General features: G+C 44.3%; 1 protein-coding gene across 1 annotated transcript; it reads right to left on the reverse strand.

Moving 5' to 3' along the window:
* Nucleotides 1–539: 539 nt before the first annotated feature.
* LOC112615699 (TPT1-like protein) lies at nt 540–16628 on the reverse strand. The gene is made up of 2 exons (XM_025372548.1): nt 16267–16628; nt 540–1276 (listed from the first exon to the last, which is right to left on the reverse strand). Exon 2 carries the CDS (start codon nt 1266–1268, stop codon nt 861–863), a length of 408 nt encoding a protein of 135 aa, XP_025228333.1. The 5' UTR covers nt 1269–1276; nt 16267–16628; the 3' UTR covers nt 540–860.
* Nucleotides 16629–16953: the final 325 nt, after the last annotated feature.

Genomic DNA, 16953 nt, shown 5'->3' on the forward strand with positions numbered 1-16953 from the left:
AGCGAAAGAATCTCTGAGGAAAGGCCTACAGGAGAAGTGGGGTTCTCCAGAGACAGCTAGGTCTCAGTTAAGGAAGGTGTTTAGGGGAGCTTTCTATTTCTGTTGTTGGGGTATTTAGCAATCCCTGTGCTATGGTTTGGATGTGGTTTATTTGTCTCCATCAAAACTCATGTTGAAATTTGATCTCCAAATGTTGGAAGGTGGGTCCTAGTGGGAGGTGTCTGGGTCATGGGGGTGGATCCTTCATGAAAGGCTTGGTGCCAGTCTTGCAGGAGTGAGTGAATTTTCCATCTCACAAGACTGGATTAGTTCTCTCAGGAATGGATCAGTTCCTGCGACAGTGGGTTGTTATAAAGCCGGGATGCCACTCAGGTTTTCCCCTCTTTGCACATGTCCACTTTCTCTTTGACCTTTTCCACTATGTTGTGACACAGCACAAAAGCCCTTGCCAGAAACCAGGGCCATGCCCTTGAACTTCTCAGCCTACAGAACCACAAGATAAAGAAATCTATTGTCTTTCTAAATTACCCAGTCTCAGGTTTTTTTTGTTTTTTGTTTTTTTTTAGTTTAAATGCATTTTATTTTTAGACAACCTACATGACATGTTTTTCTTAAAAACAATGCCTCCACTCCAAATAAATCAGTCAAAATAATGAAGAGCTCAAGATGACATCAGTCCCATTTGTCTTAAGTCCTGGTGTTGTGTGGATGACAAACAGAAGCCAGTTATGATGACAGGTGATAGATCCAAAGTAATTGCCAAATTTGTTAACATTTTTCAATTTCTAAGCCATCCTTAAAGAAAATCATATATTGAGTCACACCATCCTCATGGTAGTCCGCAGAGCAACCATCTGGATTCATGTTTTCTCGTAGTTTTTGAAATTAGCAAGGATGTGCTTGATTTGTTCTGCAGCCCCTGTCATAAAAGGTTTTACTCTTTTTGGTCTTTGTTCTTCCAGTTTGCCTTTGATTGATTTCATGTAATCTTTGATGCACTTATTGTAGGCTTCTTTTGTGAAGCTTGTTTCTGGCGGGTGATGATTCATGACAATATTGACACCAGTGATTACTGTGCTTTCGGTACCTTTGCCCCCAGGGCCTTCAGCGGAGGCATTTCCACCAATGAGCAAGTCAAAAATGTAACCTTCTGTCCTACTGACTATCTTCCCCTCCACCTCCAGGCACAGCCCGTCTGTGATCTCCCGGATCTTGTAGCTGTCGGAGAACATCTCATTGTCGTTGATGAGGTCCCAGCAGATAATCATGATGGCGGCTGAAGGGAGACAATGGCGGTGCTAGATTAGCAGGAGCCCAGAGCTCGGAGCAAGCTCAGTGCAGCTGAAGTGGTGCTGGTGGGAGAGGGGGAGTGGACGGAAAAACTCAAGTATTCTTTTATAGCAACACAAAACAGACTAAGACAGGAAATTGATACTGAGAAGTAAAGTGTTAGTGATAAGAAATGCCTGAAAATGTGGAAGCAGCTTTGGAAATGGGTAATGGGCAGAGGTTGGAAGAATTTGGAAGAGCAGGCTAGAAAAAACAAGATTCTGGTGAGGGCTTATTAGACAAGACCACTATGGAAGGTCTGGAACCCTTCAGAGATTGGTTAAATGGTCCCAACCAGAATGCTGATGGAAATATGGACAGTAAAGGCCATTCTGGTGAGGTTCCAGATGGAAATGAGGAACAACGTATTGGAAACTGGAGTAAAGGCCATCCTTGTCTTAAATTAACAAAGAACTTGGATGAACTACATCTATGCCCAAAGGCTCTGTGGAAGGCTTACTACAGAATTGAACTGGCAGGGGCAGGAGATCCCTGCTCCATCTAAGATGGAATTTAATAGAATACCTGGTGGAAGAAATTTCTAAGCAGCAAAATGTTCAGGCTGCTGCATGGTTACTTCCAACTGCTTATGGTGAATTTCTGGAGAAAAGGGAAACACAGCAGAAAAATTTGGAAAATGCATAGCCTGGCCAAATGGCATAGAAGAAAAGAGCATTTTCAGGACAGGAAACCAAAAGGAGCCAGGTGCTAAAGTCAAGACAATGGGGAAAAAGACCCTGAAGGCATTTCAGAAATCTTCAAGGCTGCTTTTCCCATCATATGCCTGGAGGCCTAGGAGGACAGAATGGTTTCTGGGGTAAGGCCTGAGCACTGCTGCCCCTGCTCCACCTCAGGACACTGCTCCTCAGATCCCTGCTACATTGTTTCTGAGTCTGGCTGAAGCTCAGTGGCCCCAGGTACTGCTTGGGCCATCACTTCAGAGAGTGCCACCCATAAGCCTTGGTGGCTTCCATGTTGTATTAAGTCTGTGAGAGCCCAGAATGCAAGAGCCATGGAGACTTGGCAGCTTTCACCTAGATTTCAGAGGATGTATCGGAAAGCCTGGGTGCCCAAGCAAAAGCCTGCTGCAGGGGCAGAACCTCCACAGAAAGTGCTCATGAGGCAATGCCTAGTGGACCTATGGGAGTAGGGCTGCCATGGGGACCCCAGAATTATAGACCCACTGGCAGTGTGCAACCTCAGCCTGGAAAAGTCACAGGCATTCAACTCCAATCTGTGAGAGCAGCCACATGGGTAGTATTCAGCAAAGCCATGGGGCAGGGCTGCTTGAGGCCTTGGGAGCCCACTCCTTGCACCAGTGTACATCGGAAGTGGTACATGGAGTAAAAGATTAGTTTGGAGCTTTAAGATTTAATATCTGCCCTGCTAGATTTTGAACTTGTATGGGCCTGTTACCCCCCTTTTTGGGTCCGATTTCTCTCTTTTGGAATGGGTGTGTTTGCCCAATGCTTGTACAACCATTGTATCTTGGAGGTAAATAACTTGATTTTTTTGTTGTTGTTGAGATGGAGTCTTGCTCTGTTGCCCAGGCTGGAGTGCAGTGGTGCAATCTTGGCTCACTGCGAGCTCCGCCTCCTGGGTTTATGCCATTCTGCTACCTCAGCCTCCTGAGTAGCTGGGACTACAAGCGCCCACCACTACACCAGGCTAATTTTGTTTTGTATTTTTAGTAGAGACGGGGTTTCACCATGTTAGCCAGGATGGTCTTGATCTCCTGGCCTCGTGATCCATCTGCCTCGGCCTCCCAAAATGCTGGGATTACAGGCGTGAGCCACCGTGCCTGGCCAATAACTTGATTTTTTATTTTACAGACTTATAGCTGTTAGGAACTTGCCTTGAGTCTCAGATGAGACTGGACTTTTATGTTGGTGCTGGAACAAGTTAAGACTTTTGGGGCTATTGGGATAGAATGATTGTAGGTTGTATGTGAGAAGGACACTAGTTTTGGGGAGCCCAGGGTTGAAATATTATGATTTAGATGTAGTTTGTTTGTCTGCACCAAAACTCATGTTGAAATTTGATCCCCAAATGTTGGGAGGTGGGGCTAGTGGGAGGTGTTTGAGTCATGGGAGCAGCTCCATCATGAAGGGCTTGGTGCTGATCTGGTGGTAGCAAGTTCTCACTCTGGTGAGACTGGATGAGTTCTCTCAGGAATGAATCCGTTCTTGTGACAGTGTGTTGTTATAAAGCCGGGATGCCCCTCAGGTTTTCTCTTCTTTGCACATATCCACTTCCCCCTGGACCTTCTTCATCATGTTGTGACACAGCACAAAAGCCCTTGCTAGAAGCCAAGGCCATTTCCTTGAATTTCTCAGCCTGCAGAACCGTGAGCTAAAGAAACTTCCTTTCTTTATAAATTACCCAGTCTCATATATTCTATCAACACAAAATGGACTAAGACACCCTGGAATTGGGGTTCCAGGAAGCCACAGTTGAAAACGGTGGGAGGAAGAGGAGCAGGGAAGATTAGGTAGCAGAGCAGAGTATGAAGTAAGTGCTGACCAGAGGAGTTCATAGCCAGGGTCGTGACCTTTAGATAACAGAAACATGAGGTCCATTGGTCCTGGTTCCCAGGGATGCTGTATGAATTGGTCTCAGCAGTGGCTCCACTGGATGGTAAACTCCATAAGGGCAGGCATTGTGCCTCCCTCAGTCACTACTCTACCCTCAGATCCTAATGCGCCACCCAGCATGTTGTAGGAGCTCATTAGACATTTGTTGAATGGAAGCATAAAACAAATGGATGGAGGAGCACACAATGCCTGGCCCATTGTGGATGCCTGATAGATGGTAGCGACATTTTATTCATGGTATTTTATGATGGATTGATTTAGCCATTTGCATATGTGACACAACATGTCCTTGGAGAGAGTTTATTAATGGGCACTAATGAGGCTTATGAAACACTGAAGTCTATTTAAAGTCTACTGGCATGTGTCCTAAGATGGTGACATTGAAGAAAGTTATAAACCTAATAAAATGAAGTGTAATTGGTCTTAAGTAAGGAGTGGGGGAGGGAATTGGGATGGGCGTGGTGGCTTACGCCTGTAATCTTAGCACGTTGGGAGGCTGAGGCAGGAGGATCACTTGGGCCGAGGAGTTTGAGACCAGCCTGTGCAATAGAGCAAGACTGTCTCTACAAAACAATTTAAAAATTAGCCAGGTGTAGTGGTGCATGCCTATGGTCCCAGCTATTCAGGAAGCTGAAGAGAGAGGATTGCTTGAGCCCAGAAGTTCGAGGTTGCAGTGAGCCGTGATTGTGCCACCGCATTCCAGTTTGGGTAACAGAGCAAGACCCTGCCTCAAAAAAAGAAAGGTGGGGGTGGAATCAGAATAAAGATTTGTAAGTGTTTTGCCTGCACTATTCATGGGAGAAAGACACCTGTGATGGACACAGAACTGTGTCACCGAGATCCCCCTTCAAGGAAGGATTTACTTCCAGCTGCTAAAAGTGCTGTCAGCCAAGAGCCTTCTTCAGCCATCAGTTCCTTCAGGGATTGCCTCAGCTTGAGACAGACATCTCACCCAAGGTCAAGCCCTTCATGGCGTGGCCCAGAGCCAGTGACTTATTGAAGCGGGGATATGAAGGCCTGCCCTTTGGCCCAATGTAGGACAACGGACAGGTCATGTGAATGCCAGAGCCAGCCACTGAGTGAGCAGAAGCTTTTTAACACCTGCATTGCTGCTCTTTTCTCCTCCTGTTTTTTTTTTTTTTTGAGATGGAGTCTTGCTGAGTCACCCAGGCTGGAGTACAGTGGTGCAATCTTGGTTTACTGCAACCTCTGCCTCCCAGGTTCAGTTCTCATACCTCAGCCTCTCGAGTAGCTGGGACTACAGGTGCACACCACCACATCTGGCTAATTTTTGTATTTTTAGTAGAGATGGGGTTTCGCCATGTTGTCCAGGCTGGTCTTGAACTCCTGACCTCAGGTGATCCGCCTGCCTCGGCCTCCCAAAGTGCTGGGATTGATTACAGGTGTGAGCCACTTTGCCCAGCTGCCTCCTGTCTAATCTTGTTTCCTTCCTTTCTCTTCCACAGGTGTTGATCCCTGGGCATTCCCTAGTAAACATCCTACACAGTAAACTCCATCTAAGAGTGTGCTTCCTGGGGACTTCAACCTGTGATGACAACTTAATGTAAGGGTCAAAAACTCATATGCCTTCAGGGACCTGACAGATACTATAAGGGAATGAAGCTGGTTAGGTTTGACGCAACAGGGAGTGGTGGGAGGTAAATTGGAGAGACTGTGCTCCATTTAAATTTTTTTTTTTTTTTTTTTTTGAGACAGAGTCTTGCTCTGTTGCCCAGGCTGGAGTGCTGTGGTGTGATCTCAGCTCACTGCAACCTCCGCCTCCCGGGTTCAAGCAATTCTCCTCTCTCAGCCTCCCGAGTAGCTGGGACTACAGGTGCCTGCCACCACACCCGGCTAAGTTTTATATTTTTAGTAGAGATGGGGTTTCATCTTGTTGGTCAGGCTGGTCTCGAACTCCTGACCTCAGGTGATCCAACTGCCTTGGCCTCACAAAGTGCTGGGATTACAGGCATAAGCCACCGCGCCCGGCCCCCTAAATTTTTAAAAATTGACAAACAGCACTGTGTACTCTAGACAATGTATGTGAATTCAATTCAGCCCGCAGCCCTCCTGTTTATGACCTTTGTTTGAGAGGTATATTCTCTCTTCTGTTAATTAACATACCAGGACCTGTCTTGTGAGTTTGGTTAGTGTGAGTAAACCCTTAAAAGTTTCATCAGCGTATGGTGGTGTGGCACTGCTGTGGTTTGAATGTGTCCTTCAAAATTTGTGTGTTGGTCATCGGTGGTGGTGGTGGTGGGGGGGCGGGCATGATGAACTGGTGGCTTTATAGGAGGAAGAGAGACCTAGGATGGCATGCTCTTGCTCTCTTGCCATGTGATGTCCCACACTCTGTTATGACTCAGTAAGAAGGCCCTCTCCAGATGCCAGAAACATGTCCTTGGACTTTTCAGCCTCCAGAACTGTAAGAAACAAGTGAATTTCTTTTCTTTATTAATTACTCAGTCTATGGTATTCTGTTATAGCAACAGAAAATGAACTAAGACAGGTACAAAGGAGTTCTGAACCTGCTGGAGTGAACACCAGACCCTGAACTGCAGGGTTCTACCAAGGCACTGCTTGCCATGAGGCCCACCTCAAGCTAGCTTCCTTTTCTGACCTTTATCTCCAACTTAAACACACACTATTGTCTGAGGGTGGCCCTGGCCCCTCTCCCTTCCCTTGTAGGTTTTCTGGCTATTTCCAGTTCTGGTCTATCTTTTGGAAGAGCAGCCCGGTGGTGTCAGGGGCCTGGGGAGACAGGGATGCTGGCTACAAGGGCCTCAGCCTTAGAGGCCTGGGACAGTTGGGAATAGATAACAAAGTTCCTTTCTTCTTTTGATGAGATTTGACTCTCAAATATGGCTGTCACCATCTGCATGGTGGGACCATACCCTTCTTGAGGGATGGAAATGATCTGGACCACATTTGGTCTGGGATTTTTTGCTCCCAGCCCAGACTCACTCTGGTCTGCCTTGCTGGGTGACTTTATTAAGCTAGAGAACAGAGAGGGAGTTTTTGCCCTGGGGACAGTTGCTAAGGCTGCCTCCTCCCCTCAGGGGCCTGGTGATGGCTGCCCACTCCCCCTTGTTGACTCCAGGAACGGCTGGACTCGAATCCCAGAAATGAAGTCCCAGAACATGGGTTACCTGCCTTTAGGCCCATGGCTCAGTGGGCCAGGTTTCTGCAAGACATTCTGTGCCACATAGCTGTTTTGAGCTCTCAGGTTCGTGAGCATCAAATCCAATGTGTGTGGGCCCCATACTCGTGTGGATGGTTAAACATGCTCACAAACTGGGCGGAGTGTCTGAATAAAGGTATCATTGCTACAATGAAAACCAGAGGGTGAAACAGAAAATGATTTTAACAGAAAAAGTTTATTTTAAGAAGACACAAACAGCTCTAGCTATATAAAGAATACAGTTCAATTGCTGGTAGCAAGCCAGTAAGGAATGCCTTTTTTTTTTTTTTTTTAATTTTAGAGAAAGACAAGAAAAACCCTTTGTAATGTCACTCCACAGAGGGCTCCCTTCCATTTTGTGTTGGAATCCTAAAATGACTGGGATCGTGATCTCTCCTACTTTCTGCTGCTTCTTGAAATGTTAGGGACACATTCTCAGCTCTAGGAGATGTGTCTTACCTGTACCTTCCAGTTTACGGTATTGGTCTGTAAATTCTTGTCTCCCTTATTTTTCTAAGTGCATTGTTGGCACTCAGTAAGTACTAAATGGTAAGGGCTAACTTAACAAAAGTCCACCTCCTGACTGCATACTAGGACTGGCCAATGCTGATTCCTCAGTTTGCTTTTGGCAAATGTAGTATTTTTGCTGCTTTTGGATCCAAGGCACAAGCCTGGTTTCCCTTCCTAATTCTGGAAATCCTAAACAGAAGGCATAAAGGAACTGTTTCATGGATGCTTTTAAATAGGGAAATCCTGAAAATTATTTGCATCACTGATTTTCAAAAATTTAGATTTCAGTAAGTGGGTAGATCCCTGGGCTCAAATGACAGAAATCAAGCTAAAGATTTTAAGAAGCAATTTGCTGCGCTAGGAAAAGCTGCAGCCTGAGAGCTAGGTCTGAATGACTGAGTCAACATCAAATTAGAGTGCTAGCCCTCTGTATGTCGGCCTGTTTTGAATTGCCAGTGGAAAGAAAGTTTCAAGAGGCAAGAAAGGGCAAATGCTTCAGGAGCCACCACCATCCCTTTCTTGACCAGTCTCATCAGATCTGGACCTAAGCCAGAGAACCGATGAGGGTGCTGGACTGTGTGTGTGTGTGTGTGTGTGTGTGTGTGTGCGCACGCGTGCATGTGCACATGTATGGTGTGATTTGGGAATTTATTAGCCCTCACAGTCCAGGTTGAGAACCCAAACTCACACAGACACATACATGTCATCCATTCTATAACCACAACGTTTATATGAGAAAATGTGAAAATGTGAATCTGAGCTTCAGACTCCCAAGAAGCATGAGAGTTGGAGATGGGAACAGGATGGAGAGAGACGTGAAGAAGCTTTAGGACAGAATCCATTTAGAGGTTCAAAACACAGGAGGAGGTGGTGTGCTGAATGTCTCGTGGCTGTGTTGTTGCATGGGCAATCCCAAGGAGCCCATCCCAGGGGCCGAGGGTCCAGAAGGCAGGGAAAAACTGTGGGCACAGAATATCTTCTGCACCTCATTGGTTTTGTCGCTAGGGCTGAGTGCTCTGTCCAGAACAGGTCAAAACTGCATTAGGAAATGGATACATGGATATTCCAGGTTTAAAAACCAGCCTTTGGAACCTGGTGATTTCCCTAGGAAATCGTAGGCTGAACTGGAATCCTACGGCCTGGGCTGGCAGACTTTCCAACGATAGCCCTAAACTCATGATACTAGTATAAGGCAGGACAGGGTGGACCAGGGTGGGGGTCCCCAACCACATATTTGGGGGAGAAGTTATGGAACAAAATAAGTAAGAGAACTCAGAAATTCTCTCCTTCCAGTTTACCCTAAACCGAGGGAAGCAGAGGCACATTGGGTAACAAGGATAGGTCTGGGGAAAAAAATGAGGGTTTCTACACTGAGGTAGTCAGTGAGAGAGAGAGAGAGAGAGAGAGAGCTCATAAAGGACACTCGATTGAAGAGTAATGGTTGGCATATGCAGCCCCCCTCCACTTGCCCCTGTGCAGTCAGACTGGTCTGACAATGCAGTAGATGGGAAGGCAATAAACCACATCAGCTACTGCACAACTCAGTTATCAAATGGGGCAGTTCACAGAAATGCTTGTCCCAGAAGACAGTCTGGATCAGGGGTCAGCCTAAGGCTTTGCATAGCCCATGAGCTAAGAAAGGTTTACATTGGCAGGGCGTGGTAGCTCACGCCTGTAATTCCAGCACTTTGGGAGGCTGAGGCAGGCGGATCACAAAGTTAGGAGATCAAGAACATCCTGGCCAATATGGTGAAACTCCGTCTCTACTAAAAATACAAAAAAAAAAAAAAAAAAAAAAAAAGCTGGGCATGGTGGCACGCGCCTGTAGTCCCAGCTACCTGGGAAGCTGAGGCAGGAGAATCGCCTGAACCCGGGAGGCAGAGGTTGTAATGAGCCAAGATTGCACCATTGCCCTCCAGCCTGGCTGAGGGAGACTCCATCTAAAAAAAAAAAAAAAAAAAGTGGTTTACATTATCCAAAGGTTGCAAAATGAACGAATGAACAAACAGCAACAACAAGGAAGAATGTGCTACAGAGAACACATGTAGCCCACAAAGCCTAAAATAGTCACTGTCTTAACCTTTACAGAATTTGTCAATCTCCTATCTAGATGATGGGGGAAATCTCACCAATTTCTGGTGAGAAGCCTCTGAGCATCCTCGAAAAGAGAAACCAGAGGAGGTCCAGGAGAAACAAGGGAATAATGGAAAATAAACGGAAATGCCAATCAGTTTGACTAGTGTGCTTCTAAAAGATGCACAGCTTGCAATTCCACAGAATAGTAAGGTATGCATGTACTAAGGAAGGAGGCCCCAACTAAAGAGACAGCAACACTAAGGAACATTAGGCAAAGAATGTTCTGGAAAAGAGACTGCATGGGGAGCTTTGTACTGATTAGCGAATTCTGTTATTGTTTGGTAAGATGGAGCTGGAATTTGAGCCCAGGGATTGCTAGAATATCAAGCCAGGTGAAATTTCTAGAACACAACTAAATATCTCATGAGCATTTAATAGTCTGAAAATTTCTCATAAAGATTAAGAAGGGAAGGCTACGGTGGCTCACGCCTGTAATCCCAGCACTTTGGGAGGCCGAGACGGGCGGATCACGAGGTCAGGAGATCGAGACGGTGAAACACCTTCTCTACTAAAAATACAAAAAAATTAGCCGGGCGTGGAGGCTGAGGCAGGAGAATGGCGTGAACCCGGGAGGCGGAGCTTGCAGTGAGCCGAGATCACGCCACCGCACTCCAGACTGGGTGACTGAGCAAGACTCCGTCTCAAAAAAAAAAAAAAAAAAAAAAAAAGAAAAAAAAAGAAGGGAAGGCTAAAGTAGATTCTGGGAAAGCTAATATTGGTTGGGTTGTACTACTTTTAAATAAACACCAAATACAAAAGTTTGCACTAAAAAAAGTAGAGACACTATGGGAAAATGACAAGAGGAATCTCAGTTTTTCAAAAAGAAGTCACCAGAAGGTTCCTTTATATAGGAAGTTTACCTATGAAAAAATGATACTTGATATATAAAAAATTCATTTTTCACACAACTTTTAGGGAAAACATCCATTGTACTAAGTAGGGTACACATATCGAATTTGGAGGGAAACTAATGTTTCTAACCTGAAAATCCAATTTGTCTTTGGATTAATGAATTAAAGAACTCTTGAATACTTTCCCTTAAAGCACATATATTAGTTCATTGTAATACCTGGGAAATTCATGTGTCATAAAAGTAGAAGCCAGCTGTGGGTCTTCTATAAATTGTAGTGCTTTAAATGAAACCACACTGGACCCAAGGGCAGGAGACCTGGAATTGAGGCTGGGCCCCACAGCTGACTCACTGTGTGACCTTGTATATAAGTTATTTGAACTTTCTGGGCCTCAGCTTCCTCATGAGTGAAATGAGAGAGGTTGGTCCCTTTCAGCTCTAACATTCCAAGACTGCAGATAAATATAGAAATAAGATAAATACAACAATCTAGAAATAAGAAGTATTCCCCAAAGTAAGCTTTGGAGTCAGTAGAAAAAAGTAGCAATGAAATATAATAAAAAGAATAAAATTTTAACCACTAGCCGGGGTAAATATATCTCATTTAAAAATGAATGAAAAAGTTTGTAATTGACAATTCATCAGAAGACCTCAGAACACACATATATTGATACTTCTTCGCCATGATACACATGGGGGAAGGAACGAATTTGAGGTGACTTGTACAATGAGCACAATGCTGCGTTTGCATGCATAACGTTTTATAAAATTGGATGTTAGAAAAAGCTCAAGACCACCTAAGGAATAAATGTCTATAAAGCTTGGCATTACAAAGAGGCTGAGAGGGGTTAACTAGTTGTTCCAGTTCAGATTTTGTTTTGGAGTTCGTTGCTATCAAATTCCACTATTTAGGCAAAAATCTTAAAATCAAATCTACTTCTGCCAGAGCCATGGTGAAGACAGGTATTTAAGAGCTGGCAATACCAAACAAACCTAACACCTTTCCCTTTTTTTTTCCATTTGTGAGTTTAAAAACTCTTTTTTTTTTTTGTTTAAACCCAAAGCAGGCCAGATGTGCTGGCTAAGTCAAATCAAAGATTTTGTAGGTTGAGCAATTTGTTGATCCAATATGATAAGTTCTCTTTTTTTTTTTTTTTTTTTGAGCATATGCACCAGAGTCCCATAAAACATGAGACTTCTCAATCTGATAATTTCTTAAAACCAAACAAACATATGCCTGACCAAAATAACAATATACACCTCTTGGCCAGAGACTGGTCATTATGATGAGAGCCAAAATAATGGTAAAGGTTGGAATCAGTTGGAGAGTGGTGGCTATAGTGATTCAGGGGCTTGAAGGAGTAACATCACTGGAATGCGCGCGCACACACACCCCCCCCCCCCCACACTCTCTCTCTCTCTCTCTCTCTCTCCAGGGACGCTGCTGTTGCTGCTCCTGGAACTGCACTTTGAGAACGATTGGCCTAGATTTTGGGCTTTACTGAACAAAAGTATAATGCCCGTTTCACATGGCTCATTACTCATGCAAATGTCTTCTTGCTAATCTTATTAAAAATGCCCCAAATGTGTGTCTATAACTATTTACTATGTATTCCTCTATAAATCTGTTTCAAAGTATTCTAAAACTTTGCTTATTTCATATTATGTTTATATCATTATACTTTTTGCTGCATTTTGACAAAGGCACTTCCTTATACCTCTTTCCCACTCTCTTGTCCTTTTAAATCCCTAATATCCTTGTCACTTGTAGCTGAAATACATGCAAAGGCTTTGAGAGGACTGGGGGCTCTGGTATAGATATAGTCTCATTTTCACACCAAGCTGGACTGATAGCCCATAACAGAGATGAAGCAGGGAAAGCAGAAGCTTGTAAAGGTAAGCTTATTGGAGGTAAAGTTGTACCTCCAATAAGTTTAATAATCACCACCAATACTGGACAACTGACATTGACGGGACATGGATTGGACAGTTTCACCTTTCACAAACAGGACATATTTTCACAGACTCTTTAAATCCTTGTGTTCTTTACTCAAATGGTAAGTAGTATTAATTTCATTTATGTAAAAATGTCAATGTACAATATGAATGATCTAGACCTTCTCAGTGGCTTTTAGTAGCCATTTCTGAGAGTCCCTTGGTAGTAACCATATTGAATAGCATTGGGTATCAGGACAATTTAATTGACCATCCACTAGTAACTCAAATGATTCCAGGCAATTAAGATATTTTCTATACTCTGGAGTTAGGCATCAGGGAATTTGGCCTTTCCATGGTGAAAAATACACTTCTACCACTAGTTGATGCCTAACATTCTGCAAGTAGAACTTCATTCCTTTGGCTTAAGGCTTTTCCCTTGTTAAAATGCTACCCTCAAAAGAGGTAGCATTAAGCCTTATAATCTCAAAGTAAATGAATTTATCCCTTTCCTGAGAGCATGTTTTTCTTAGAGAGGAGGAGAAGGAAGTAGGAGGCACTGAGGAGAGTTGGTGCTGGGAAGCGAGGTTTGGGAGAATGGAGCAGAAAGAGGAGAGGGAGGATCCTGGTGACAGACCTCCAACTCAGTCACTCTTTTGTTGAAGGGCTGGCCCTGGGAGCATCCCTGCTGAAATGGGTGTTAAATTGCCACCTGGAGCATATTACTTAGAAATCAACTATGTTTTCCGACATTAACACTACTAAAGATTCTTTAATGTATAGGCACACAAAGACTTACAGCAATGGAAAAACAGGTAGCAATAAAATATTTGGTGCAACAACAGATGGGGAGTTAACCCCTCACCCCAAATCAGAAGGACTATACTTGTTCATAGGAAGAAGATAAACTGATATTACTTTAAAGAGTGCAAATCACAGGGCTGGGACGAGGGTAAGGCACTTGCATGGCCCTGAGAGTGGGCACCTCTTTGAATTTTGCGCCCTAGGCGCCTCACTCACCTCACCCTAGTCCTGGCCCTAGCAAATCATATTAAAGCGAAAGCTCACCATTGTGTCACAGACTTGATAATGAAAGGCGGAATGAGTGAGGAACAGAGCACTGAGCGTGAACTCATCTTTTTCCCAACTTGTTCATTGATGAGGAAGAGGGCAGGTGCATGGACAGATCTGCTCAGACAGGTACAGAGAGACTGCAATCGGGTCTGTGTTGTCCAGATAGTTACACTGGATGTCAGGTGCAATGCTCGTTAGGAGAGCCTGGTAGGATCTCCTCTGTCTGCACGTTCAAGGTAATTTATCCAGATCAACTGGTCAGTTTGTGTTCATTAAGCTAAAATTATTTATTTTGCTTCCTGTTGTCTCCCTTCCTTTATGGGTGAGTTGTGCTAGGGATGCAGTTCATGGGATTTGGGACTGAGGGATAAGTTGGGGCCGGTGGGGGAGGCCCAGTCAGGAGCTGAGGCAGGCCAAGTAGTGCAGGATGAGGAGAGGAGATACCAGCAAAGCTTGCTATTGTACTATTAATAACTATCCTCAAAAACAGGTACTGACTACCCACCAAATGCAAAGCATCCTTGGTTAACAGTTAACCTCCTCCCCTGGGGATGGTGACTAGATCAAAGTCAGGCTAGCAGAGCCATCTGTTGCTACTGATTGGAATGGGGAGGAAAAAAGAGGATAGGGACAACTTGAAATGGAAGCTGACCTCCTAGGGCCAACTTAATTTCACTCAAATCTCTTCTCTATTCCACCTTCAAAAATCATTATCATTATTATTTGTACTAGTAATCGAAGTAGTGCTGGATTCTCTGTAAGCCTTTCTGAGAGGGGCTTTCAGCCTCTCTTCTCCAGTCTCAGCAGAGCAAGTGCAGAAGGCAACAAACATTGTGGTAAGTGCCTGGGTGGGACAGAGAGTGGTGTTATGATAATCAAAGGTAGGAGAGAGGTTGAGTGTTAGGAGTGGGGAATATGCTTGGTGTTCTGTTAATTAGTTATTAGTAGAAGTTTTACAGTTTGGTTGTTTATTTGGGACTATGTTTACCTGTTGCAAAATATTAAATGAGGCCAGGCACGGTGGCTTACCCCTTTAATCCCAGCACTTTGGGAGGCCAAGGCAAGAGGATCGCTTGAGCCCAGGAGTTCAAGACCAGCATGGGCAACATAGCAAGACTCCCATCTTTACAAAAAATTAATTTGAAAAATTAAATGAATACTTCCAGTCTTAAATGTCCTCTCTGACCATATGATTTCTGCCCCAAATCCTCTTGTGCTAATGGGAACACCACTGGGTGGGCCACAGTGATGACGTAGAAGATATTCTAAGAATTCCAGGCATATAGAGTATTGTAGAGGAAAGCAAGACTAAAGGTAATTGACAAACATAAAGGTGTCTGAGCATTCAGCTTCAGAATCTTTTGGGAAAACCTCCAGAGGTAGCAAGGTGAGGGGAGAGGCAAAACCCGTTAGAAGTAGTAAACAAGAAACTTCCAGGAAAGTCAACAGAAGTAACAAGGCCTCTACTATGTGAGTCCCATACTCAGCTTTAACGTTCAACCAGTCATAATGGTTCCCAAGGAGCAGACCCTGGTGTCCTTTCACTTTTGCTAAGCAAAAGCATAAACGCTCCTTCAGTTACTACAGAGGAAAATGTTTGTTTTTTGGAATTCTAAGTCTGGAGCAGACAAAGGTGGCATTCATATATAAACTGAGGCCAGGGATGAATTGATTTTGTTTCAGGCAAAATCCCTGAAATTTCGAATTTGGTTAAGACCTTCACACCAAGTAGTTCTAGTACTTTCAAAAGCAACTGGGCCTTGCTGTTTATTATTTTAAGTGTCGAAGTGCTGGTTGCAAGGGAGTTGGTGGGCCTGGCCTGTTTCCAGAAGTCTCAGATTCAGAACTATAACAACAAAGGGCCTAGGCCTAGGGCTTCTCTTGTGAGAGGCCCAAGTTTTCTCAGTACTTAGTGTGGTTTTTCAGCTGCTCTGTCCAGCTGGAGTGTGGGCAGTTGAGCTAAGAGGTGGCTTCTCATTGGGCAATATAACCTATCAAAGTTGAGAACTGCTTGTCTCTGGAACTCTTACTGCATCCTCCAGGAGGTTGACCATTGAATCTATTGGGTGGGGAGTGAAGTAGGAAGGGGCTGGGGAACTCTCTTTGTGAAGCAGGCTACAATTTCATTCCACTGTTCTTTTTGCCTCTCGAAGACAGTAGACAATTAACTTTCCATCATTGGTCAGCAGGTTTTCTTTGCTCAATGCTTTGTCTTCCTCCCCAACCTCCCAGAAATCAGGCATACAAAAATCAAATGAATCACTGCTCTTGCTCTGCTTAGAAAATTGAGCTGACAAGAATAGTTAGTGCCTATAAGCTTTGTGGGAGGTGGGGGCAGGGAGGGGTCGCAATGATTACTCTGAAGCTCTTTCAGTATGCTATTTACCCAGGTTCTTATGCTCTCCCCCAGCAAGGTTAATTGAAAGCTGGTTAAACACAGAACCTAAATGGCAAAAAGTAGCCCTTTTGTGTGTGTGTGTGTGGTGTGTGTGCATTTTGGGCCATAGCAACTGGCAAGACTGCCTTTTAGATTTTGGATAGATCCTTTTAGTTTATATGTTCTTGGTTTTTGGAACAGAGTCGGACTTCCTTTAAACAAAACTAAACCACCAGAAACCACAATCTGAATTGACTGGTGGGGGGCAAGATGCACTTACTTTCTATTCTCCTTGAGCCTTTGATGACGCTGTTCCTTCAGTTAATTACTTCCTGTAATGAATGTTATATGCAAATGAAATGAGAGTTTTTAGAATGCAGCATGAGCTGGGCACAGATCCTGGCTATCGCTGTTGACAGACATATGGAGGATCTCAAGGTGCACTTGTGAGCTACCTCGGCTAGATCTGAGTGAACAAATGGCTGTCTGGTTTGTTGGTCAAACTTGGTTCATTCAAAGCAACCCAGTCCTGGTCTTTTCTAGCTAATGGGAGTTGCGAGGGGGGCGGGGGATGTCTATATGTTTATTGAAACTTATCACCCTGATCTCCGTGTAGACAATCAAACTGAAAAAGGCATTAAGTTTCAGGATGGAGTCACAGTCATATTCTGCACCACAAAAGCCATCCAATCAACCCCATGCCGAAATAAGTGCACCCTGCAAACCTCTCGCAAGTGCAGAGGAAAGCTAAACTGTGGTTGAGGAGGCATCAGAGTCTTTCTGTGTTTGCACACAGGGCCATCAGAGCCTCCCTAGGAAAGTGAATAATGAGCAATGGCATCCTATGCCCCCCAGGTTTGGCAGCCTCCAATCTGCTCTCACACTGCACTCCTCAGTGACAGGAGCCAGGGATGAAGCAGCCGGGTTATTGAATTGAAAAAGTGGCACATGTGCCCTGGCATCTGAA

The sequence above is a fragment of the Theropithecus gelada genome, chromosome X, assembly GCF_003255815.1.
Source record: "Theropithecus gelada isolate Dixy chromosome X, Tgel_1.0, whole genome shotgun sequence".
Lineage (NCBI taxonomy): Eukaryota > Metazoa > Chordata > Mammalia > Primates > Cercopithecidae > Theropithecus > Theropithecus gelada.

Coding starts and splice junctions, on each gene's coding strand:
- LOC112615699 (XM_025372548.1), bottom strand. CDS start 1,268: ATGATTATCTGCTGGGACCTCATCAACGACAATGAGATGTTCTCCGAC.